This window comes from Ailuropoda melanoleuca, chromosome 16 (genome assembly GCF_002007445.2).
Source record: "Ailuropoda melanoleuca isolate Jingjing chromosome 16, ASM200744v2, whole genome shotgun sequence".
NCBI lineage: Eukaryota > Metazoa > Chordata > Mammalia > Carnivora > Ursidae > Ailuropoda > Ailuropoda melanoleuca.
The window spans coordinates 40,471,643-40,498,598 of NC_048233.1; the positions used below are offsets into that span (position 1 = coordinate 40,471,643).

General features: G+C 35.3%; 1 protein-coding gene across 5 annotated transcripts in view; it reads left to right on the forward strand.

Moving 5' to 3' along the window:
- Positions 1–26,956, forward strand: part of LARP4 (La ribonucleoprotein 4) — a 202,592-nt gene that overhangs the window by 160,164 nt on the left and 15,472 nt on the right. For all 5 annotated transcript variants that reach the window (XM_034646475.1, XM_034646477.1, XM_034646476.1 and 2 more), the window contains 6 exons: positions 2,010–2,146; positions 3,788–3,891; positions 6,582–6,692; positions 7,588–7,641; positions 20,822–21,034; positions 21,637–21,740. In XM_034646475.1, the coding sequence (XP_034502366.1) occupies positions 2,010–2,146; positions 3,788–3,891; positions 6,582–6,692; positions 7,588–7,641; positions 20,822–21,034; positions 21,637–21,740 (723 nt within the window). The remainder of the gene's footprint in view (positions 1–2,009; positions 2,147–3,787; positions 3,892–6,581; positions 6,693–7,587; positions 7,642–20,821; positions 21,035–21,636; positions 21,741–26,956) is intronic.

Below are 26,956 nucleotides of genomic sequence, written 5' to 3' on the forward strand. Positions count from 1 at the left end.
GAAAGATCATCTTTCTGGAATTTCATTTTGTTCTTGTAGCTTCTTTCCTTCATCTCCTAAAGTGTGATTTTTGTAATTTAGCCAGGCTGTTTCAGTTTTTGCAATAGGAGCACTGGTTTGTCATGGTCTACCACATCTTACTCAGAACTTTGATCCAGTTCAAACCAACAATGCAGTTGACGCTTTTGGCTCAGCAAAATTGTTATTAGTACATATCGGGTATTAGTCATGAGTAGTCAGATCATAGATGTGATTTATATCCATTAATTTGACTTCTGATGAGATATAATTTCTTAAAGAGTTTGACCAAGGTTGGGGTGCCTGGGTGGCTCAGCTGGTTAAGTAAGCATCTGACTTCAGCTCAGGTCATGACCTCAGAATCATGGGATCAAGCCTCACGTCGGGCTCCGTGCTGAGCATGGAGTCTGCTTCTCCCTCTCCCTCTTACTCTACCCCTGCTCATGCACAATCACGCACACATGCTCTCTCACTCTCTCTCAAATAAATAAAATCTTTTAAAAAAAGGTTTGGGGTGCCGAGTGGCTCAGTCGTTAAGCATCTGCCTTCAGCTCGGGTCATGAGTTCAGCATCAGGCTCCCTGCTCAGTAGGGAGTCTGCTTCTCCCTCTACCCCTTCCCCGTGCACATGATCTCTCTCTCACGCTGTCTCTTGCTCTCTTTCTCAGATTAAAAAAAAAAAAAAAGTTTGACCAAGGTTTTATAACAACAGACATGCTGAAAAGTCAGAGTTGATTTAGGCTACAACTTTTTAGTTGTGTAAATATGTGGACGGGGCACCTGGGTGGCTCAGTCAGTTTAGCATCCAGCTCTTGATTTCAGCTCAGGTCATGATCTCAGGCTTGTAAGATCAAGCCCGTGTTGGGGTCTGCTCTGGGCATAGAGCCTGCCTAAGATTCTGTTTCTCCCTCTCCCTCTGCCTCTCCCTCTATAATAAATAGCAAAAAAAGAATATCTTGATGAAGGTATTATTACTGTGTTCCTCCTTTTATGCTAAAGTGAGTTTAACCTTTGCTGGTATCTTCTCTATTATTTTTTGTCCCCAAAACAACCTGTTGACAGTTGTAATTTTTAAAAAGTAATTAATACTTTATTTTAATTAAACTTGAATGTAGAGGCCTTTGGCCCTACCCTTTGCCAAGCCCTAGTGCCTTGAAATACATTTTGAACAACAGAATACACGGAACCTGTATTCTGGCTGGAGGAGACAAAAAAAACAATTTTTTTAAAAAGCATAATAAACAACTAAGAAGTGTGCTAGGTGATAAGCACTATGGAAAAAATTTAGAGCACTGTAAGCAAGAGAAGGGGAATCGAGTGCTTGGGTGGTTTCAGTTTTAAATAGGGTCATTGAGAAAAGAGGGCTTTTAAGCAAGGACAGCTATTTATAACTAGACTGCTTCAAAGATCTGATGTGAATAAAACAAGATGAGTATGATTTTACTTCAGTTTGTTACATGAGATTTTATATGTAAGATAGAAGTGTTTGTATCTTTTTTAGAAATGTATCTTAAAGGATTGTTTAATTTTCAATGTTTTAAATTTAGTTTTAAATTTATTAAATTTAAATAAAAAGCCAAACATACTTAAAAAATACAATCATTCAGAAATTTTAAATCTTTACAGTTAAACTCATAGTCGAAGCTGTAATTTTCCCCATATGCATATTCTAACATCAGTGATAAAGTGTTTATACGATGGAACTACACTGTATGTAATATTTTATTAAGCCTCTTTCCATATCAATATAATTCCATAAAGTTCCCTTGTTCAAAACTTTTGGGCATGATGTATTTGTTGATTCAGAAACTTTCTGAAAGTTGTTAGAGTGTACTTGTTGTGTATGGGTATTTTCATAGTTCACTGTGTTATTTCTGGTAGCATAATTTTGTTTAACTAGACTTAGCGACAAAAGTGAATAAGGCACCTCTTTAGGTGCTTTTTGAGAATTCTTTGTTTTGTGGGACTCTTGATTTTGTTTATTCCTTTCAGAGAAAATTTGTCAAAGGATCTTTACCTGATATCTCAAATGGACAGTGATCAGTTCATCCCAATTTGGACAGTTGCCAACATGGAAGAAATAAAAAAGCTGACCACAGACCCTGATCTAATTCTTGAAGTGTTGAGATGTATGTAAATCCTACCTTTTAGCTTATTTTTTAAAGTCAGAAAGCTAAATATTCTTTTGATTTCTGATCAGGGAATTTTTTGGTTTTTTTGGCCATTTATTTTTGTTTCTTTAAATTGTAGTTGACATATAATGTATTTTTTCAGGTATACAACGTAGTGATTCCGCAATTCTATACATTAAGCTATGTTCGCCAGGCAGGGAATTGTTAACTATTTTTTGTTATTCTGTTGTAATAATTTATTTTTACTGACTTGGTATATAGCTTCCATATCAATTCTGTACCTTGGTGGTTCATCTTGATACCCACTTACTCAAGTATAAGCAATCTCAGTTTACTAGGCTGTTAGAAAGTAATATGTATCATTATCACATCTTCTAAAGCATTGTTTCAAACTTTTGAACCCAAGTAAGGAGTACATTTTACGTTATGGCCCAGCACACACACACCACATACCCACATACAACTGAAATGTTAATTATTCACATTAATACTAAATGCTTGGAATTGGCTCTTTTGCTTTGTTTTGTTTTCTAAATTGATTTCACAACCTGTTAGAGAATTGCAGTCTGTAGTTTGACAAATACTACTCTAAAGTTTGGTGTAGAATTCGAGGTTCTAAGCATTTTTAATGGTTTTTGTGTCTTATATCAGTATTTCTTGCTAACCTTTCTTAGCAAAACCTTACCAAAGTTTTAACTACTTGACTGAATAAAGGCAGCTCTTCACTTTGATATGAAATGTGTTGTTGAAAATGTTTAAAAGTTAAATACACCCAAGTCCAATAACAGGCTTATATGAGAGTAGAAGATTTCCATTCTCAGAGGGCTGAAAACATTTATGAAATCTCTGGTTCATGCAATGGTTTCTTAAAACAGCCCAGTCTTGTCATCAGAAAAAAAAAAATCAGCCAAGAGACCAGCAGAATCCTCCACTTAAGGGCTAGAACTTAATGCTTAAACCCAGCTCTTCTTCCCTGTTTCTTTTATTCTCACTGCTTACCTGTTCAGAGAAATGTGGCATATTGTTTCTCTGAAGGGACTAGAAATAACAGTTTTCACTTGATGATACTATCTTCACTACATATTTCCTCAAAATCAGCATCTAAAAGATGGCTTCTTAGTGTCTGTAATAGTATGTAAGAATAAATATGTTAAAATCAAGGGAAGTTACAATCATTTGAGTTTAATTCTTGGTTTAAGTGCTTCTTACACTTGAATTTTAAGAAGAATTTCTTCACATGTCAGAAGGCAATACTGTAATCCAGTTAGAAGAGTGGAATGCAGATACACTGATTTTTATTATCTCCAGAAATCCAGAATTCACTAATTGTACACAAGGCAATTTTGCCTTGTTGGATATGTGTTGTATACTCCTGAAAGTTTTTCAAGCCCAACACAGTGCCAAGACACAAATAGGTACTCTGTGTATTTGTTCAAAGAATAACATTTGACAGTGTTTCTTACATATTAATCTCAAAATATTTTGTTATAACTGTAATCTTTGGTTCTATAATTTAATTTCTTGAGGATATTAGCCTCTGCTAATTTATTCACTTGCAAATAGAAATAAAGAGTTTTTAATGGCAGTATTAATATCTCTCCTTGTCACTTTTGAATGAAACGCTTTTTTAAATTTCAGCTTCGCCTATGGTACAAGTTGATGAGAAGGGCGAGAAAGTGAGACCAAGTCATAAGCGTTGTATTGTGATTCTTAGAGAGATTCCTGAAACGACACCTATAGAGGTAAATTATTAAGCATTGTTAAAGCTAAGTGTTCCTTATCTGTTTAAATGAAGGTAAACAGTCAGTGCCCTCACATCAGTTATGTGAATAGGATAAATTTTGTTTTGTAAATTCTGAAACCCCGGAAGAATGGTACAGAGGGAGGAGGAAGATATAATTCCATGTTCTTAGAATGGTAGACTGAGTATTGCTATGTTACTAGTTCTCAATTTATTGATTTGACTGGCAGTTAAAATATAAATAGGCTCTTTTGGGAACTTGAGGATTCATTTGAAAGAATAAACTTAGGAATGAAGAAGAAAAAGAGTCAAGACTAATTCTAGCTAGCAAATATAAAGCAGACTTGGAGTCATCAAGATGGTGTGGTATAGATACAGGAATAAAATAATACTTGAATGAAACAATATAATCCTGAAATAGACCCTTTTATATAGTAATGTGTATGATAACATTTATTTAATAATTAGTTTCTACCGAGTATTGTGCTGTGTACTTTATGGTAATTTAAAGCCCAGGGTTTTGTTATCTCTGTTTTATAGATAAAGTAACTGAGCCTTATTATGGTTAAACAACTCGCCTAAGGACACATGGGCTGTTTAAATGACAGAATCTAATTTGAACTTGCTCTTTCTGATTCCAAAGCCCATGTTTCTTAACCAGTGAACCACAGAACTTCACACTAAGTTGTCATGTTAATGATAATAAGTTAAAAATGAGGAGGATTAATTAGTAACTGATAATATGGTAATTGGTTAGCCATTTAAAAAAGAATTTTTAGACTCTTGCCACCTAATAAATTTGGCACATTAATAGTTAATCTTTTTCCCCAGATTCATTCAGTATTAACTGTCCAGAATGAACATTTCCTAAACTTAGAAACAATGAGAGAAATTAGAAAAGAAACTGTCACTAGATAGATCTTCTATTTAAAATTATGAACTATATGTCAAAAGTAACAAATTGAAAGGAAAATTGCAGAATGGGAAGAATATTTGCATTATTAAAAAACAGTGTAGAATATATGAGCCTGCACTCTAGAGCCAAGCTGCCTGGATTTAAATTCCAGCTTTTTACTTGAAAGCTCTATGATCTTACATAAGTTACATAACCTCTTTTGCTTTGGTTTTTTCCATCTATTAAATGGGGTAATAGTAAAAAGTAACTCATAAAATTCTGAGAAATAAGTGAGTTAGTATATAAAGAATTTAGAGAAGTACTTGGCATGTAAAACAAAACTAAGATTAGCCAATTTTATCATTTTTATAGTTACTGTAATTTATATTCTGAATACATAAACAGTCACACACGAAAAGCAATAAATGAAAAGGAACAAGTCAGCAACATACTGTTCATTAGAAAAAAGTAAAGGAACTGCAGATGACTAAGATAGCCAGAGAAAGTCAGCTTAGGCAATAATCACTGAAATTCGAATTAAAATGAGGGATTTGGGGTGGTGACCTTAAAGGTTCCCGTCAGGTAGGGGCGCCTGGGTAGCGCAGTCCTTACGCGTCTGCCTTCGGCTCAGGGCGTGATCCCGGCGTTCCGGGATCGAGTCCCACATTGGGCTCCTCCGCTGGGAGCCTTGCTTCTTCTCTCCCACTCCCCTCCTGTGTTCCCTCTCTCGCTGGCTGTCTATCTCTGTCACATAAATAAAAAAATAAAATCTTAAAAAAAAAAGTTCCTGTCAAGTGGAAAAAATTACTTTAGATCCAGACTCCTCTTTTTTTTTTTTTTTTTTTNTTTTTTTAAGATTTTATTTATTTATGTGACAGAGATAGAGACAGCCAGTGAGAGAGGGAACACAAGCAGGGGGAGTGGGAGAGAAAGAAGCAGGCTCCTAGCAGAGGAGCCTGTGGGGCTCGATCCCATAACGCCGGGATCACTCCCTGAGCCGAAGGCAGACGCTTAACCGCTGTGCCACCCAGGCGCCCCCAGACTTCTTTTTTTATACTTGGGAAAGTAAATCTCTGAACATAACTCTTCCTAAAGAATAATAAAGGCTGAAAATAAAAAGATTTAAATAAATGAATCAATTCATTATATAAAGAGAATTAGAAATATTTGGAGAATATCAATGGATTTTTGAAGGTAGAGATCAGTGGGTTGCAGTCCCACAGATAGTTCTACAGAAATGTAAGTATGGACTGGATGAGAATTTTATTAACTGAACTTGGTGACATTTCCCCAATTTCACAAATGTCACAAAACTCAGCTGGTTACACACTACTTATTTCGAGTAGTATTTGACCGAAGCAAATTTCAGCATAAGTAGAGACGTTATTTTTTTAATTCAGTGTAGTAAAAATTTGAGGGAGTTAGGATACAGGTTAGACTTCACTGTTATCATGTTGATTGTCCCATATTTGTTTTAGGTTTCAGTTATTGGAATTTCAGTTTCAGTTAGGAAAAGTGAAGATACCTTTGCACAGAGTTTGTATCTGTGACTCTGATGAAGACAGAGCATCTGGATTAATTGAGAATGCATGAAAATAAATGTAGGAAAAAAATGCATGAAAATGTTAATGGAGGACATACTTTTCCTTTTTTGGATAATGGCAGGTCTAGAGAGATTTTACTGTTCAGGAAAATTTAGCTTGCCACGAAGTGAAATCCTTCAGTTTTGCTGATATTAAAATAAGATTCTATCTCTAAATCATGTACAAATTTACACTTAAGTTTTTCTTTTTTAGGAAGTTAAAGCTTTGTTCAAGAATGAAAACTGCCCCAAGGTGATAAGCTGTGAGTTCGCCCATAATAGCAACTGGTATATCACTTTCCAGTCAGACACAGATGCACAACAGGTGAGAAGAAAACTTCTCTTCTGATTTGAAGTCCTAGTGGTAAAAGAGGTAGTGGTATATTTTAACTGAGAGAATACGTGCTCACAGCAGTGTTTGTATAGACTGTTGAGCTATTGAGCACCTTGTTCACCTTTTTGGTGGTACTTCTTAATTGGTTTCCTTTTTGATCATTTTCCTAAAGCTTTTTCAATTTCAATTTAAGAAGTTTGTTTCCTATCAGTAAAAAAATTAACACAATTTTAAAATTAATTTAAAGATTGGGAACCATGTACTCAGTAGTTGGTATTTCTAGTATGTACATACTAGGCCCACAATAAATATGTAACTTCCTTTCTGATTCTTGGGATTTTTGACATTAATGGTTTACTCTTGTTGTCGTGTCCAACTTAAAGAGAAGTAATAACCCACTGAAACATAAAAACAAAAATATATCTGATAGCATTTTAAAAACCACTCATTGATTGATTGATTTTTAAAGTAAACTCGACTCCCAGTGTGGGTCTCGAAGTCTCGATCCCTAGATCAAGAGTTGCATATTCCACCAACTGAGTCAGCCAGACACCCCACTGATTTTTTTTTCCCTTTAATTCTTCATCTTAGAAGAATGTCTAATTGAACCATTTTTAAATAAATATGTAGTGATATTTTGGGTCTGTTTGGAGTTTGTGCATTTTTTTCTGCATTGATCCATAGTAGCTAATCTGCAGTAAACGTGAACTTCAGCTGCGGTGTTTTTACTTTTTCATTCCTTATCACCTGCATAATGGAATTGACTTCAGAATTTTTTATTGTTTAGTTTGGAGATGGTTGCTAATACCAAACTGTTGATAGAATAAAGATGGCTTTAATGAAGTGTTTGAATGCTAATAAAAGTTATTTTCTGCTTTGTTAACAGGCTTTTAAATACTTAAGAGAAGAAGTTAAAACATTTCAGGGCAAGCCAATTATGGTAAGAAAATATTTGTAAGTAGAGCTAGTGTTAAGCCAGAAAATTTTTGTTTCTTGTCTTTTTGAGAATTTAAAACACATACGGATAATATTTTATAAAACCTATAATGATTTTAAAGAAATTTCATATGGTGTGCTAGAAAATTAGTTGATAGGGTAGCAATTCTTTCAAAAGGCCTAACTTTATACAGCATGAAGTTTTAGTTAGATGCTGATTGACAACTTAAAAGGTAATGAAAATGAGGAGCAGGAATAATTTTTTAGTAACAAAGGTGGAAAACTTTCTCGATACTGTCATCCTCATCTCAAAATTAATTGCATCACCACATTGCTGACCCTTGCTCGCTGTCTTTACAGATCTTATCTTTTCTCAGATCCTGTGGAATCCACCTTTAAAACTTGTTTCAGTTATTACTGCCATTGTTTAGGCTTGAGCAATTAGAGTAGCCTTTTAACTGTTATGCCTTCAGCTTTCCCCTACTTTTCCATTCTCCATTTGCTCCCAGATCTACCATCTAAAATAGAATCCTAGAGCACCTGGTGGCTCAGTCATTTAAGCATCCAACTCTTGATTTCAGCTCAGCTCTTGATTGCAGGTCGTGAGTTCAAGCCCCCGCCATTTGGGCTCTATGCTGGGCATGGAGCATACTTTAAAAAAATAAAAATAAATACAAAGAATAGAATCCTGAGCATTCACTTACTTTGGTACTTTTGGTTACTTTCACATGCTACTTATTCCCTGTGTAACATGATGATGATGATTTGTGAATGCAATACAATATTCTGTGAGCTCGTTATGTGTATCAGTTTCTGTTCTAAACACTTTATAGCGTCATTTAATTCTTACAAGAACTTCATAAGGTGGGTACTCTTGTTTTCTCCATTTTATGGTAAGGAAAGTGAGGTATGAGAGTTACCTACTCAGCTTCACACAACTAGTAAGTGGAAGAACCAAGATGAGAGAAGCTTACATTTTTTGAGAGATTGTATGTCAGGCTTTGTTCTAAGGACTGGACATACTTAAATCTCATTATTGATGTGTGGTAGGTGGTATTATTACTTTCTGTTTTAGAGATGAAGATACCTGCCATTTGTCATTCTGTTTCCTCTGCTTCTCCCTATTATCTCCCTCCCCTACATGAGGCTATAAAGATCTTCTAGGTCTTCTAATAGCTTTAAAATTTTATATGTCAGATTTAGGTCTTTGATACATCTGGAATTAACTTAATGTACAGGATATGATAGAAATCTAATTTTTTCCATAAGTGGAAAGGCAGTTGTCTCAACACTTAACAATTTGGTCTGTCCTTCCACAACTTGTGTGTGATGTTGCATTTGTCAGATCTGCTTTAGGTTCTCTATTCTATCAGTCTTTTCTTTATTTTTTTAATTTTTTTAATTTTTTTTTTAAGATTTTATTTATTTATTCGACAGAGATAGAGACAGCCAGCGAGAGAGGGAACATAAGCAGGGGGAGTGGGAGAGGAAGAAGCAGGCTCATAGCGGAGGAGCCTGATGTGGGGCTTGATCCCATAATGCCGGGACCACGCCCTGAGCTGAAGGCAGACGCCTAACCGCTGCGCTACCCAGGCGCCCCAGTCTTTTCTTTATTGAACCAATATCACTGTTTTAATTATCTTAGGTTTAGAATATCCTTTGTCCTTAGGAGAATCATCCCTCCTTGTATTTTTTAAGACTGTCTTGGTTATTCTTAGACCCTTTTTTTCCATATGACTTTTAGAATGTTTGTCTAATACTAACAAACAACCAAACAAAAACCATATTGGAATTAATGGAATTATATTTGATTTATTGGAGACAGTGGCAGTTTTACCCTGCACTATTCAATATTGTGGTAACATTATGATATATTTCTCTATTAATTGAGGTCCTTTGTGTTTTATAATTTCTTCACTAAAGTAGTTTTTGTTGCTTTTTCCCTCTCCTTGGTATCTTAGTGATTGATATTTATCTATTTGTTTATTATTATTATTATTATTATTTTAAGACTTTATTTATTTGAGAGAGAGCAAGTGAGAGACAGACCATTAGCGGAGGGAAAAAGGGAGAGGGAGAAGTACACTCCCCGCTGAGCAGGGAGCCCCATGTAGGGCTCCATCCCAGGATCCTGGGATCATGACCTGAGCTGAAGGCAGATGTTTAACCAACTGAGCTACCCAGGCACCCCAGTGATCTTTTTTTAAAAATGTCACTGTCTGCAGGAACCTTGCTGAATTCCTTTATTATATCTAATGGAGATTATCTGTCAGCATATCATCTACAAATAATCATTTTGATTATTCCTGTACCTCCCATTTCTTACAGCTGATTGGGTTTTGTTTTATTTTATTTTGTTTGAGATCTTAGGTATAACGTTAAAAATATATATGTATCTTCGGACACCTGAATGGCTCAGTTGGTTGAACGTCCAGCTTGATTTTGGCTCAGGCATAATCTCAGGGATGTGAGATTGAGCCCTGTGTCTGGGCTCTGAGCTCAACAGGGAGTCTGCTTCTCTCTCACCCCCTCTCCTTCTGCCCCTCCCCTGGCTCATACGCGAACGTACTCCCCCACTAAAATAAATAAATCTTTTAAAAACATACATATATTTCATTATAAATATTATTATTTCTCTGCCATTTGGCTTTTGTTTATGGTTCCTTTAATTAGCCATCACATAGCAGTGTTCTTGCTAGGAGATTGACAGATTCACATTAATTTTTATATCATTCATTAAATCCAAATGACTTAGCACCCAGAAAGACAGGTGCAGGAGCCAGAAATCCTATATTCCAACCCTTGATGCTGCTTTCAGCCGCAAGCTCTTTGATCTTGGGCATGTCAGGTTACCTCTAATGTCCTGGTTTGCTTCTTTGAAGTATCCATGCTTTTCATTTCTGAAATTCTGTGATTCAGAAGCCGTGATCTTGGAGGACAAAAGGATTAAGTGAATAATGTTTGTCCACCTGTTGATAATTTCATTAAGAGGCAGTGCTTCATTCTGCTTTAATTGACTTTTTATGACTGAGAATGTTAAGTTTTATCTGGGTGTCAGATGATATATATTACAGAATATGTCATATAGAATATATATTTATATATTCCTTTTATATATTTCAGAATTTGAAGTGTGAAAATAATACTTGCATGTTATAAGAAAGTCAGACAATATTAAGGAATTAATAATTAATTAATTCAATCTCCCTTTTCCAGATTCCTCCAGTTCTTTCCCCCAGAGATAATGAGGGTTTTTTCTGTATCCATCTAGGAATTTTCTTCTTTATATGAATAGGAATGTACAGTAGACATTCATCTGCTCTTTTTCAGTTAATAGATCTTCAAATCTTTTCATTCACTATTGTTTCAAGTATACACACAATATTGTTCATGTGTATCACAATTTAATTATACATTTTTCTTCATGGGCGAGCATTAACTTGTTTCTCTTGTTTATAAATAATGTTGTAATGAACATCATTTCTTAAGTTTTCTTTGGAATTTTTTTTTATTGTGGTAGAGTATACATGCATACATACACAATTTACCATTTTTAAGTAAACAGCATAGTGGCATTTAGTACATTTACATTGCTGTGCAACCGACACCATTATTTATCTAGAACTTTTTGCATCATTCCAAACAGAAACTCCATGAAACAATAACTGCCCATTCTTCCACCCTCTAGTAACCTCTCTTCTAGTCTCTGACTTTATGAATTTGCCTATTTTAGATACTGCATGTAAGTGGAAGCATGCAGTATCTAAGATAGCCTTGGGTCTAGTTTGCTTTTCTTTTCCTGTTTTTAAGATGATAACTGAGGTTATAGATTTGAGAACATTCTTTTTAACAAAGGTGCTTATAGCTGTAAATCTCCCTCTTAGCACTGTTCATTGCGTCCAGTAAGTTTTGATGGGTTGTGTTTTTGTTTTCATTCATCTCCAGTTATTTTCTAACTTCGTTTGTGATTTCTTCTTTGACACATTAAGAACATGTGTTGTTGGATTTCCACATATTTGCTGATTTTCCACTTTTTCTTCTCCTAATATCTAGTTTTATTCCAGGGTACTTTGTATGACTTGAGTCTTTCTAAATTTATCGAAGCTTGCTTTTAGCACAACATATAGTTTATCATGGAGAATGTTCCATATACACTTGTGAAAAATGTGTGTTCTGGTGTTTGGAGTAGTGTCTTATTAGATCAGATAGGTTTATAGTGTTGTTCAAGTTTTCTATTTCTTTTTTTTTCCTTCCCTGACAGGGATTTAATTTTATTTTTAATTTTAATTCCAGTAACTTAACATACAGTATTACATTAGTTTCAAGTATACAGTGTAGTATTCAGCTCTTCTGTGCATTACTCAGTGCTCATCATGGAAGTGTACTTTTAACCCCCTTCATCTGTTTCACCCATCCTCCCTCCTACCTACCCTTTGGGAACCATCAGTTTGTTCTTTGTAGTTAAGAGTCTGTTTTTTGGTTTGTCTCTTTTTTTCCTTCATTTGGTTTGCTTCTTAAATTCCACATATGAGTGAAATCATGGTATTTGTCTTTATCTGACTTAATTTATTTAGCACCCATACTCTCTAGATCCATACATGTTGTAGCAAATGGCAAGATTTCATTCTTTTTTTATGGCTGAGGTTCTCTGTTTCTTTATTGCTCTTCTGTCTCATTATTTATTCTTGAAGTCTCTATTGTAGCATGGTCTGTTTCTCTTTTTAGTTCTGTCAGTGTTTTCTTTATGTATCTTTGGGCTCTGTTGGCAGATAGATATCTTTTTGCTGGATTGAACCTTTTATCAGTATTATAATGTCCTTTGTCTCTTGTGACCTTTTGTAACTTAAAGTCTGTTTTACCTAATAATAATAATACAGTTGACCCTTGAACAACAGGAGAGTTAGGTGTGCTGACTTTTCCTTTCCCAGGCAGTCGAAAATCCACATATAACTTTTTTTTTTTTTTAAGATTTCATTTATTTATTTGAGAGAGGGAGAGCGAGCACAAGCAGGGGGACCAGCAGAGGGAGAGGGAGAAGCAGGTTCTCTGCTGAGCAGGGAGCCCGATATGGGGCTTGATCCAGGACCCTGGGATCATGACCCAAGCCAAAGGCAGACACTTAACCAACTGAGCCACCTAGGCACTCCCACAAAACTTTTGACCCCCCCCCCAAAATTTAGAACTAATAGCCTACTATTGATGGAAAGCCTTACCAGGACCATAAACAGTTGATTAACGAATGTATGTTATATATTTTATGTATTGTATACTGCATTCTTAGAATCAAGTAAGCTAAAGAAAAGAAAGTGTTATTAAAATAAAGGATGATGCCTGAGTGGCTCAGTTGGTTAAGCATCCAGCTCTTGATTTCGGCTCTGTGCTCAGCAAGAAGTCTGCTTGAGATTCTCTCTTTCTCCCTCTGCCTTTCCCCAACTCATACACACACATGCGTGTGCTTTCTCTGAAATAAATAAACAAAAATCTTGGGGCGCCTGAATGGCTCAGTCGGTTAACCATCTGCCTTTCGGCTTAGATCCTTAATCCCAGGGTCCTGGGATGGAGCCCTGCATCAGGCTTTGTTCCCTGCGGGGAGTTTCTTTTTCCCTCTCCCTCTGCCTGCTGCTCCCCCTGCTTGTGCTTTCTTTGTCTCTCTCTATCATATAAATAAATAAAATCTTCAAAAAAATATATACATACATAAAAATCTTTTAAAAAATAAAGGAAGAGAAAATACATTTATAGTATTGTACTGTATTTATTGAAAACATCCGTGTATAAATAGAACCATGCTGTTCAAACCTGTGTTGTTGAAAGGGTCAACTGGATAGTCATCTTAGATGTATTTGGTCACTATTTGCTTGGAATGTCCTTTTCTATCCTGTTACTTTCAGTGTCTGAGTTTAAAATGAATCTGTTATAGGTAGCATATAGATGGATCCTGGTTTTTTAATTCAGTCTGTCAGTCTCTGCCTTTTAATAGGAGAGTTTAAGCCATTTACATTGAAGTAATTACTGATAAGGAAAGCTTCTTCTTCCACTTTAGGTATTTGTTTTCTGTATGTCTTTCATGGGTTTTTTCTACCCTCAATTTTTTTCTTTTCTTTTCTTTTCTTTTCTTTTCTTTTCTTTTCTTTTCTTTTCTTTTCTTTTCTTTTCTTTTCTTTCTTTCATTATTTGAGAGGGAGAGAGCACAAGCAGTGGGAGGGGAGGCAGAGGGAGAGGGAGAGGAAGAAGCAGACTGCTGAGCAGGGATCCCAACACAGGGCTCGATCCCAGGACTCTTGAGATCATGACCTGAGCTGAAGGCAGACACTTAACTGACTGAGCCACTCAGGCTCCCCTAATAAAGTCTGTTCTTATCTCACTTTTCTTTTAGGGTTCATTATTTTTGTCTTACCTGAAATTAACATCTTCTAGGTTCATGAATATTTTTTTATGATTTCTTCTAGAAGTATTGTACTTTCACATTTAGATTATGCTCACATTTAAATTTTATGATCTACTTCAAGTTTCTTTTGCGTGTTGTGAAGTCAGGGTTCTTTTTTAAAACGTATGTACATTTGTTCCAACATTACCTGTTGAAAAGACTTGGTTACTTTGTTCACTATTTGTTGATTATATATGCTTTGAGTCATTTCTGGACTCTGTTCTATTCTGTTGATCTGTATGTTTATCTTTAAATCAGTTTCCTACTGTCTTGATTACTGTAGCTTTATAAAAAGTTAAAAGAGTGGGTAATGTCTAAATTCTCAAATTTGTTTTGACTTTCCAAAATTATTTTAGGTATTCCAGGTCCTTAACATTTCCATATAAATTTTCAAATGAGTGTGTCAGTTTTACAGAAATGCCTTTTGAGATTTTGATTGGGATTTCATTGACTCTAATTTGGGAGAATTGCCACTTCCATAATATTTAATCTTCTAATGTGGTGTCTTTCTTCATTTATTTAGGCTTTTGGTTTCTTAGCATTGCTTTCTAGTTTTCAGTGTATAAGTCTTTTCCTATTTTGTGAAATTTATTATTAAGAGAGATATTTTTGTGTGTTTGGGCCTTTTAAATTTTTTGTGTATTTGTTACATTAATGTAGCCCACATTATCTAATACAGCATCTGTTGGTAATTCTTTTCCTGAATCTATAAAGCATATTGTATTAAAAGTAAAAAAAACAAAACAAAAAAAACCCCACTTCTTGCAGCATATTAACATGACTTACTTGCTATTTATTATTCTTTGATGAGGTAAAAATTAATTTACTATACATTGATTTCTGCTTTATAGGTACAGTATATACAAATACAAAATGGAAATATTAGTGGTTCTATTCTTAACCTAAGAAAAGTGTTCTTTTAATGGAGGGTTATTTTTTATTTTTAGGTAGTTGAAAATGTGAAATTAAATTGGTGATTTAAAAAAAAAATGCCTTTAAATAATAAAACTCCAATTTAGACCTTAAACTTTTCTCTTATGTTTTATCTATTATATATAAGGAATCTATTGTGTTAGTGCTTTCTTCTGAATCAGTTACCTAAATTTTTCACAAAAATTTTAAATACTTATAAAGCTTATTATAGGAAACCGTAATGCTATATTTTATTAGAATATCTTTGTGCACAATTGTTTGGACAATTACTTATAATGGCCATGATTCTAAAATTGCCCATGATAATTTGAGAGAATTCAGACTGTTGTGCAATGGATGTCCAGGGTCAAGAGTCCTTGCAGACTTTGGCCTAAAGGTATGCTTCAGAAAGAGTCCCGTAGAGCTTTTATTATATGAGCTGAGGTACATTGCTTCCATTTCTTCATCTTTTTTTTCTTGTAATTAAGCAGGAAAGCTTTTTTTTATTGCTGTTCTTCATATAGATGAGGTCTATCTGGTATTAGTTCCCTTCAGCCTAAAGAACTTTATTTGATGTTTCTTATAGTGCCTACCAGTGATGAATTTTCTTAGTTTTTACTTACCTCAAAACTGTCTTATATTTCATACTCATTTTTGGTGGGTATTTTCCATGGATATGGAATTGTAGATTGATAGTTTTAATTTTTTTCTATCCTTTTACGATATTCTGTTGTCTCCTGCCTTCTGTTGTTTCTGGTGAGGCATTATTGTTATTCTCTTTATATAATGTAGTCTTTTTTGCCTGCTATCTAGATATTTTTTTGTTTTATGTTTGGTTTTCAGTAGATTGACTATTGTGTTTCAAGGTATGGTTTTTTAATATCTTGCTTGGTGTGTGCTGAACTTCTTGGCTTTTGCACACTGATGTTTTTCAGCCGGATTGGGGGATTTTCAACTACCAGTTTTTCAGAAAGAATTTCTGCCTGACTTCCTCTCCCGTCCTTTTGAGATTCCACCATTACACATATATTGGACTGCTTGGTGTCACTGAGATTTTGTTCATTTTTCTTCAGTCTCTTTTTCTTCTTTGGATTGGATAATTTCTGTGGACTTGGATTCATCTTCAAGTTCTATTCTGTAATTTCCATTTTTAAAAATATTTCCCCTATGCCAAGATTTCCGTTTTTGTTCAGCTCTTTTTAAGAACAGTTTCCTCTCGGGGCGCCTGGGTGGCTCAGTCGTTAAGCGTCTGCCTTCAACTCAGGGCGTGATCCTGGCATTCTAGGATCGAGCCCCACATCAGGCTCCTCCGCTGGAAGCCTGCTTCTTCCTCTTCCACTCCCCCTGCTTGTGCCCTCTCTCGCTGGCTGTCTCTCTCTGTCAAATAAATAAATAAAATCTTTAAAAAAAAAAAAAAAGAACACAGTTTCATCTTAATCCATATTCATAATGGCCAGATTAAAATCATAGTCTGCTGTTTCCAGTACCTGGTTATCTTAGAGTCTGTTTCTTTGGGCTAGTATTTTCTTGATAATGGACCACGTTCAAAAAGTAATGTTATTTACTTGCTTTTAGTTTCTTATGGGGTATTTTTTAAGATTTAAGTAAACTACAGCATATGACATTACTTCAGTAAAAGCAATAGCTGTAAATTTTTTAGCTCCTGTTAAAGTCAATTTGATATTTTAAGGATTTTTCCAGATTGGCCATTATGGATTTCTTACTGTTTAATTGGTTACAGTTTGGGGGTAGGAGGATTCCTGGCTTATAAGGATCATAAAATATACCTTTCATTCATTTGTTAAAGTCATGTTTTTATGCTTTAACATGGATTATTTCACTTGGTATTCCTAACAAGTTAGTGAGGCTTACAATTCTTAATCTAACCTTCTCATGTCTGTTTTAGTTCTTTTTTTCTTTTTCTTTTTTTTTTTTTTTCATGCAAAAAGATGGTTTTATTATAGCACGGGACAGGAACCATGGGCAGAAAGAGCTGCTGTTTTATTTAGTTCTTTAACAAAGGTCAGTAAAGTTTTTCTTTAAGGGACCACCAGAAAGTTGAACATTGTAGATTTTGCCAATCATGAAATCTGTTGTTAGTACTCAGCTCTGCCACTATGGGACAAAAGCAGCCACAGGCAATATGTAAACAAATGGTCTGATTTATTTTATTAAGTTTTAGAGCATTGCTTTCTTTCCTTTTTTTTTTCCCTTAAACTTAGTATAGGAAATTTCAAACATATATAAAAGTAGAGAAAATAGTATAGTCAATCATTGAGAATCCCGTCCCAGTTTTAACAATTGGTAGAGCATGGCCGGTCTTCCTTCATCCATATTCCCACCCATTTCTTCATGCCCCCAATTATTTTGAAGCAAATTTGAAACTTAATTTTATCTGTAAATACACTAGTATTAGTAGCTTTGAAGGAGGAATTTTTTAAAAATCATAGCTACAATATTATCACATTTTCCTGATTCTCATTTTTTGTTTATATCTGTAGTTTCATCCTTTACGTATTTATTTTTTCTTTTGAAAGTATGTTGAAATAACTGTTATTTGTTTTGCAGAGTTTCTCATACACTTTGCTAGCTATATTTTTTATTGTGCTGAAATACACATATGTCAAATATACCATCTTTGAGTATGTAATGGAACTGTACTAAACAAATTCACCACCATCCATTCACATTAACTTTATTCATCTTGTAAAACTGAAATTCTGTACCTATTAAACAATAATTCCCCATTCTCCTCTCTTCCTAGCCCCTGGCAACCACCATTATTCTTTTATTCTATGATTTTTGAATACTCTGATTACTTCATATAAATGAAATCATGCAGTATTTGTTTCTTTGTGACTGGTTTATGTCACTTAACATAATGTCGTTTAACGTAACACAAGGTTTATCCACGTAGCATATTGCAGAATTTCCTTCCTTATATAACATCTTCGGAGAAATACCTATTCAAGTACTTTGCCCACTTTTGAATTGTCTAATTATATTTTTTAGTGTAGTTTAGCATGATGCTCTGTCCCCTGGATTTCTTGCAAATTGGTAGCTAGATATAGAGGCTTGATCAAAATTTGGTTTGATTTGGGAGCAAGAGAGAGAGAACAAAAAGCCTGTATGTTTTTGTGTCTGTCTCTCTTTTATGCTAGGTGCTACTGCTCATTGACTACATCTATTAATTAAAGGCTGCAAAGAGGTGCTATTTTCAGGCTTTCTTTTTTTCTATTTATTAGTTGAATGACTTCTATAAAGGGAGGCTTGCCATCATCTTTATTACCCTGAGGTACAGCTCACATATGGAGTGCATGATAAATGCTTGGTTCTAGCTTTTATTACCAGTTTTTGAAAATAATGTGTTGGTTCCCTAGGAACCTTCAAAAATGACCATTCGGGTATTCTTGTTGTCGTTGGGTATTTAAACATATTTGGTGTGTTTGTTGTCCTTATTGATGAATTGTGGCCTCTTTGAGTTAACTTAGGAGGCCTTTTGTCACAGCCCTAGTAATTTTCAGTGGTTTGCTTGCTTACAAGATGTTCCAGTGTCTTGTACATTTTGTGTCAGAGGCCTGGGGTCAGTCAAGTCTCCGGAGTCCCTACTTTATTTTTATGGGGAGATGATATTTTGCAGCCGACTGGCTAGGCACAAGGAGTTCTCGTGGTTATTGAAAGCCTTTCATTGAACAGAGCTATGAAATATGTGTGTATGTGTTTGTTTTTAACAAAAATATATTGTGAGTTTATACTGATGCTTCCAATTTAAATTCAGGCTACATGGTTTTCACTTCTTGGGTCTCACATCTGTGTCTTTTTTCTCCCGTGTGAAAGTCTCAGATCTCAGTGACCCCAATATAATTATTGATTTGCTGTATTCCATAATCAACGCAAACATATCAGAATAACAATACCAATAGGAATATAATTCTGGAAACAAATTAAGAAATTTTTTTGCTATACTTTGCCTTGTAGTTTATTCCTAAGGAACATTCATAACAGTTGATTTTATTATGGCTCAAAATCACTTAGGATTTCTCTGTTATATTACTAATATAACACAAATGCACATTTAGGTTAATTTTGCTTTTAACTTTTACAGTTGATTTTTAAAATTTTATTTTCGATGTGTTTATGGTTTAAAAGTAAAATACCTAAAACTGTATATATTAGGGGTGCCTGGGTGGCTCAGTCGGTTAAGCGTCTGCTTTTGGCACAGGTCATGATCCCAGAGTCCTGGAATTGAGCTCTGCGTCGGGCTCCCTGCTCAATGGGGAGCCTGCTTTTCCCTCTGCCTGCTGTTCCCTTTGTTTGTAGTCTCTCTCTCTCTCCCTCTCTCTCAAAAATAAATAAAATCTTTGAAAAAAAAATATATTAAATACATACACATACATATGTATGAATGCAAGTATATCTTACATCGCTGTCTGACTTAGCTAAACAATAGCTTACTTATACATATTCTTATCCTCCTTGCTTTACCTCTTCTTTTTTTTTATTTTTTTATTTTTTTTTAAAGATTTTATTTATTTATTCAACAGAGATAGAGACAGCCAGCGACAGAGGGAACACAAACAGGGGGAGTGGGAGAGGAAGAAGCAGGCTCATAGTGGAGGAGCCTGATGTGGGGCTCGATCCCATAACGCCGGGATCACGCCCTGAGCCGAAGGCAGACGCTTAACCGCTGTGCCCCCAGGCGCCCGTCTTCTTTTTTTTTTAAACAATAATATATTCTGGGGGCGCCTGGGTAGCGCAGTTGTTAAGCGTCTGCCTTCGACTCAGAGAGTGATCCCAGCGATCTGGGATCGAGCCCCACATCAGGCTTCTCTGCTGGGAGCCTGCTTCTTCCTCTCCCACTCCCCTTGCTTTTGTTCCCTCTCTCACTGGCTGTCTGTCAAATAAATAAATAAAATCTTTAAAAAAAAAAAAAGCAGTAATATATTCTGGAAATCACTCCATAATAGTACTTAGAGCAGTTCCTCAGTTCTTTTTACATCTGCATGGTACTCAGTGGTGTGGATGTAATACAGTATATTCAGCCATTGATGGACTGTTCAGTTATTTAGTGTGTGTGTGTGTGTGTGTGTGTGTATTGGGGTTGGCTTTTGTGTGTGTGTGTGTGTGTGTGTATTGGGGTTGGCTTGTGTGTGTGTGTGTGTGTGTGTGTGTGTATTGGGGTTGGCTTTTTCCCCCTTCCTATTATAGTGTTAGTGAACCGTCGTTTGCATCCCTTTTTAAAACTTTTTGTTCATTTTGTATTCGGAAAAGATTCCTTGAAGTGTGGGATTGATGAGAGTGTGGTAAATGGATATGTAATTTTTAGAAGATACTGCTAAATATTTGTTTATAAGGGTTGTGCTATTTTACATTCCCATTATCAATATATTTTGGCACAACCTTATCAACAAAGTATGTTGTCAAATTTTTTGATTTTTTGCCAAGCCTGTAAGTCAGAAATGTTAATTCCATTTTAACTGCATTTCTCTTATAAGCAAGGTTTAACATCTTTTCATGTTTAAGAGCTATTTGCCTTTCTTTTCTCTGTGAACTCTGTTCATTTCTCTAAATTTGTTTATTAGGATTATTAGCCCCCTTGTCTGTGATAATTTGCAGTTAGTTTTACTATTTTGACTTTTGTGATTTTACCTTGTTCATTGTTATTTTGGCCATGCAAAAGTTTTCAAAATAATTTAAAGCTATCAGTCATTTCCTTTTGCTCTACTGACTTGTATAGTCGGCAGAAATAACATAGTCGTGTAAAATATGTTTAAAATGTAAATTAAATGTATTTGTGAAAATGCACACTTAGTCCTTCATTATAATGTGTTCCTCTTGCTTCTAGGCAAGGATAAAAGCCATCAATACATTTTTTGCCAAGAATGGTTATCGATTAATGGATTCTAGTATGTATAGTCAGCCCATTCAAACTCCAGCACAGTATGCCTCACCAGTTTTTATGCAGCCTGTGTATAACCCTCATCAGCAGTACTCGGTCTATAGTATTGTGCCTCAGTCTTGGTCACCGAATCCTGCACCTTACTTTGAAACCCCACTGGTAAGTGAGATCCTTACAGAATCATAAAACTTTTCACTCAAGCTGAAATTTGAAGAAATCAGCTAGAGTAGTTTATTTTGTTTTGTGTTGATATTGTTTTCTTTCTGGCTTTTAAGTAGTGATAAGGATATCTCATCCCCATGTGACTTAAGACTTGAGCTATTGGTTCCTATAATTTTTTCTTTAGATTTTGCTGAATGAATTAAAATGAGAGATTGGGTAAATCCTGATTAAAATGCTTTTACTTAAACTTTTTCAGAGAGAAATGTACTTTATTAAGTAATGACCTAATGATTCCTTCTTCTGTAAATCAGGTGATACTTGAAGTGAGTTTTACAAAAGTGAATAAGTAAAATGCTTAAAATTATTTTTGCCTTGTAAAAGAAATTGAGGGGGTGCTGGCTGGCTCAGTCAGTGGAGCATGCGATTCTTGAACTTCAGGGTCTTAAGTTCAAGCCTCATGTTGGTTGTAGAGATTACTTAAAAATAAAAAATCTTTTAAAAATCTGATGCTGGGTTAGTTCATCAGGAGTTTCTTACAGCCTTCGTACTAGGTTTTGCCCTTTTCATTAATTGATTTTAAACATTACATTTTCTTTTAGGCTCCCTTTCCCAATGGTAGCTTTGTGAATGGCTTTAATGCACCAGGATCTTATAAAACAAATGCTGCTGCTGTGAATATGCCTCGACCATTCCAAAAAAATCGGTAAGATAAAAATCATTGTGGAATAGGGGCGCTAGGGTGGCTGAGCCAGTTAAGCATCCACCTCTTCATTTCATCTCAGGTCTTGATCTCACGGTTGTGAATTCAAATCCACATTGGGCTCCACACCCAGCATGGAACCTAACATAAAAACAAAAGACAAAACATAGTGGAATTTTTGTACACAATTCCCAATAGTTCTTGAAGAATAACTGTAATCACAGTGCTTATTTACAGACTTAGTAAAAAGTTTAAAACAATTTACTCTAGAATTAATAAGCACACTTTGACCTCATAGTGGATAATTTTTATAAAAAAAAGATTGAGAACTAAGATTATACATAATACATACTGATTTTTTTAATAAAAGAGAATAGAAAGTTATTTTATTACAGTAACATAAAATCTGGTGTTTAATACCATTTAGTGTGTTAAATAGGTAATATTTTAGAGAATGAGAGGTTTTTTTTGTGAATAGAAATGTTTGCTGGGGGCGCCTGGGTGGCACAGTGGTTAAGCGTCTGCCTTCGGCTCAGGGCGTGATCCTGGTGTTATGGGATCGAGCCCCACATCAGGCTCCTCCGCTATGAAGCCTGCTTCTTCCTCTCCCACTCCCCCTGCTTGTGTTCNCTCCCCCTCCCCCTGCTTGTGTTCCCTCTCTCGCTGGCTGTCTCTATCTCTGTCAAATAAATAAAATCTTAAAAAAAAAAAAAATTATCCTATAAAAAAAAAAAAGAAATGTTTGCTGATTTGAGTATTTTTTTTTCTTAAAGATTTTATTTATTTATTCGACAGAGATAGAGACAGCCAGCGAGAGAGGGAACACAAGCAGGGGGAGTGGGAGAGGAAGAAGCAGGCTCCTAGCGGAGGAGCCTGATGTGGGGCTCGATCATAACGCCGGGATCACGCCCTGAGCCGAAGGCAGACGCTTAACCACTGTGCCACCCAGGCGCCCCTGATTTGAGTATTGAATGCTGGAAAAATGAGTTAGGATTTTTGAAAATTGACCTTTGAAATGATTTCCATGAACTATAGTGTTCAGACAATAGCTATCATTTATTGAACACTAATGCCTAAAGCTTTGTCTTTAAGGGTTTTACGTATTTTATCACAGTTTTCATAACCGTATAAGATAGATAGTTATTGTATCTATTTAAGATGAAGAAACTGAGGAGCGTTAAGTGTCTGCCTTCGGCTCAGGGCGTGATCCCAGTTAAGAGTTCTGGGATCGAGCCCCACATCAGGCTCTTCCGCTGGGAGCCTGCTTCTTCCTCTCCCACTCCCCCTGCCTGTGTTCCCTCTCTCGCTGGCTGTGTCTCTCTCTGTCAAATAAATAATAAATATTTTAAAAAAAAAGATGAAGAAATTGAAACATTAAATGTTAAATATCATGTCTAGGAGCATGTAGCTAATAACTGGGAGAGCCAAAATTTGAGCCCAGTTTGACTTCAGAGCCTACACTTAAAAAAACGGTTTTCTAAATAAATTATTGGGAACTCTGGAAACTGTTTGCTGTCATATAAAAGATAAGTCTCTTAAGTGTTGTTCTTTTTATGTAAACATTAATTGATAATCTTAATAATTTGGTATATTATGGCTTTTGACAGTATGAGTATCCAAAGAAAAAAGGGCTTATATAGTGGCTTAGATTTATTTAAGAGTTTCATGTTTATTGTCTCTTTGCTTATTTTGTTAGCCTCCTGGGTATGGGTTTTTGGCTTTTTAAATTATTTCTTCAGTGATTTTCCCTTGCCATAGCTCAAGGAGACCACATGGGTATGTTCTTCTAACATGACTTCTAGGAACTTAATTCTTTTTTGTAAGGTTTACCTGAAACATGCTTCACTAGAGAAAGAAGACTTGTGGTATTAAATATTCTTCTCCGTGGATTCTGGAAGCATTCATGTATACCATCCTCTATTCAGAATTTTTTGACTCACTTTGACACAATTGGTTAAAGCATTTGAAGATTGTTTTTAAGTGTTATAAACATTTTACAACATATACCCATTCTTACTGCTTTATGAAGTTTCACATGTGATCTCTTCATAATACAAGGATGAAGGATTTTTCATAAATGAAATGATCATTGTGCTCTTGTAGATGATTCTTAGTTTGGTAATAAAGTAACAACTTCACAACTCAAGTATTGCTACGTCATATGAGTAGAAGTACAGGGAGCCTCACACATTGTCCTTTAATCCCAGTCCTGTTGTTCAAAAAGATTAATTCCCATGAGCATGTAGAATGGTGTTTAAATGTGGAAAGACCTTTGTTATGGTGTAGTTTTAACTCATTTTACAGGTGAAGAAAGTGAAAGCCGGAGGACAAAAATCTTGCTAGGGTTACATGGCTATAATTATTATCAGCAGACCTGAGATCAGAACATTTCCTTTCCTCTGCCAGAGCTGGTGAAGTTTTCTCTTAAAAATAGAGTAAATGACAGCTTGCAACTTCCCTTGCTAGAAAATACAGATTTCCCTGATTAGAAACAGTAGCTTTGTAGAAATATGTATGTATTGATTCCACCTTTTTTTTAAAGAGTGAATTTTGCTTTAGACAGTTAAGTAGAATATACTTCTTTCTTACAAGGTAGACTAAAAGTGATTTTTAACTAATAACTAAAAGTACTGGTGGTTTGCAGATTATTGACTAAAAAATGTGTTAAATGGATTCATGGTGTTCCTTTATTGTCACTTGTTTTTGTTTTCTGTGCTTTCTTGATGAAACGGTTGAAATCACATTAAGAAAGCCAAGAATGACAATGCAGTCGTCCTTGTTTTTAAGGAGGTGTGCCTGAAACTTTTGAAGGTACAAGGCAGGTTTAGTATAATTTTGCTCGTTTTTCAAAACCATTCATGTACTATCCTTTTTCATATATTTGACCAATACAAGTTGTTAATTTTTAGTTACAAAAATTATACATGAGTATTCTTACAAAATGCAGATATTACAGATGAAACTAAGAGAGTTTTTTGACAGACCCTAATCCTTGTTTCTTCTAAAAAGTGACCACTTCCAGACCTTTATTTTTTTTATTTGTTTGTTTATTTATTTATTTGAAGTTATCAGTCAAGGAGAAAGTAACATTTAGGAAGCCCTTTTGTAGTTTATTATATGAACCTTGTAACAGCCCAGTGATGATCACTAGACCTACTTAGAGAGACTAGGACTAACTTTCAGAAGTCTGGGCATTTTTCTACCTTTCATACTTTCTCTTTCTGTCACCTCTTCCTTTCCATCTTTTATCACTTATCTTTTATCTTTCTTTTTTCCTTTTGCCTGGACTGAGATTGTTAAGTCCCTCTCTGTGAAGGGTAAGATTATGAGATCTGAGGGCTGTTTAAACCTAGTAACTTATCTGTTGGATATATTGAAATGCAATGAGAAAATTTAGGCAAACGATAGTTTCTGAACAGATAACATAAACAGCATATCTACCTCATAAGGTCATTTTTAGATATGATGGATAATAAAAATATTTTGGAAATACTTTGTGTTGACATCTGTAATTTTCATTGCTGTTAAAATCTATCTTGTGGGGCGCCTGTGTGGTCTCATTTGGTTAAGTGTCTGCCTTCAGCTCAGGTCGTCATCCTGGGATCCTCAGATCAAGCCCCATGTCAGGCTCCCTGCTCATTGGGGAATCTGCTTCCCCCTCTGTCATTCCTCCTGCTTGTGCTCTCTGGCTCTATTTCTCCATATAAATAAATAAAAAATCTTTAAAAAAACAAAAAAATAATCTATTTTGTAACATAAAGTAATTATTTCGTATAATCTTTATGAAACTCAACCGAACTTTGTCACCTGGTTTTTAAGTTTTAATGGCAGTAACCTCATTTTTATTTTCTGTTAAGAACGGGGTAGCTGGGGGGCACCTGGGTGGCACAGCGGTTAAGCGTCTGCCTTCGGCTCAGGGCGTGATCCCGGCGTTGTGGGATCGGGCCCCACCATCAGGCTCCTCCACTATGAGCCTGCTTCTTCCTCTCCGACTCCCCCTGCCTGTGTTCCCTCTCTCGCTGGCTGTCTCTATCTCTGTCGAATAAATAAATAAAATCTTTAAAAAAAAAAAAAAAAACAGGGTAGCTGGAGATGTTGGAATTAATGTTTAATTATTGGGCTTATACTTATTTTGAAGTTTTAAGTCCAAATTCCAGAGAACCAGGAATTGGCAGTGTGTTTATTAATATAAATTTATAACTATGAAAATAGACTATAAAAATGGAATTTTTAAACTAAAATAAGGGGCCAAATATAAATCTCCCACTTCCTCGTATAATCTACTGTAGAGCCAAGATCCTCAGTTGCTTGGGCTTACTTAGGTGTTTTCACTGTTGATTAAACTGTAGCCTCTGCCTCTCCTTTACCCCCACCCTAGCTTAATCTGCTTACACATTGTTAGAGAGATGGGTTTGTATACCCATCATCCAAGATAAAAGCTACCCTTGTTCATAGTTACTGGGGTTTTTTGTTTTTTACTGGATTCCATACCTAATTCATGAAGCCATGCCAGGCTATTTAGTTGCATTATATTTTCCTAGCTTTTTTTCACAGGATCTTTGAACAATTAATTTAGTAAGAAGCTGGGATTTTAATATATTGCACCGTTTCTCTGGTTTTCATTGTCACTCCCCTAAAGAACCTTTTTAGACATCCCCCCCTAATTTTTCCCTATGAAAATTTAGTACTGGAGATAGTGGGTATGTATTTATGCAATGTATGTATATCTGTGCCCTATGCATAAAAGGAGTAAGATTGGGATTTTTTTGTTCCTTCTCGGGCCTCCCCACTCCCCGACCTCCTGTAAATCTTTTTTACTCCCACTAGGGGTGATGTTGCCCCATTGAGAATGTATGGCATAAATTCATTAAGCTTAAAGCCTGGCTGATTTAGGTGTGTCAAGACTGCAACTGGTGTTAAATTAGTTAAAATCCTAGTTGTATTTTGAGTATTGAAATAAAAGTAGCTTTATCTTGAAGAACTTTGGATTTTACCACAGATATCTCCAAACAACTTTTTTAAATGTAAAAATCTGAGACAAAAGAGTTTACATTTTTATAATGTGACACTTTTATGTATAACTTAATTTGTAGAAAATCAGAATACAGTAGAAAGTAATTTTTAACTTGTCCCATTAAATAGAGTTTTTACCATTAAGAGGAAAGATTTTTTGTCTGTCTTGATTTATCCTCTCATGTATGTGATCTTATATTTCTTAT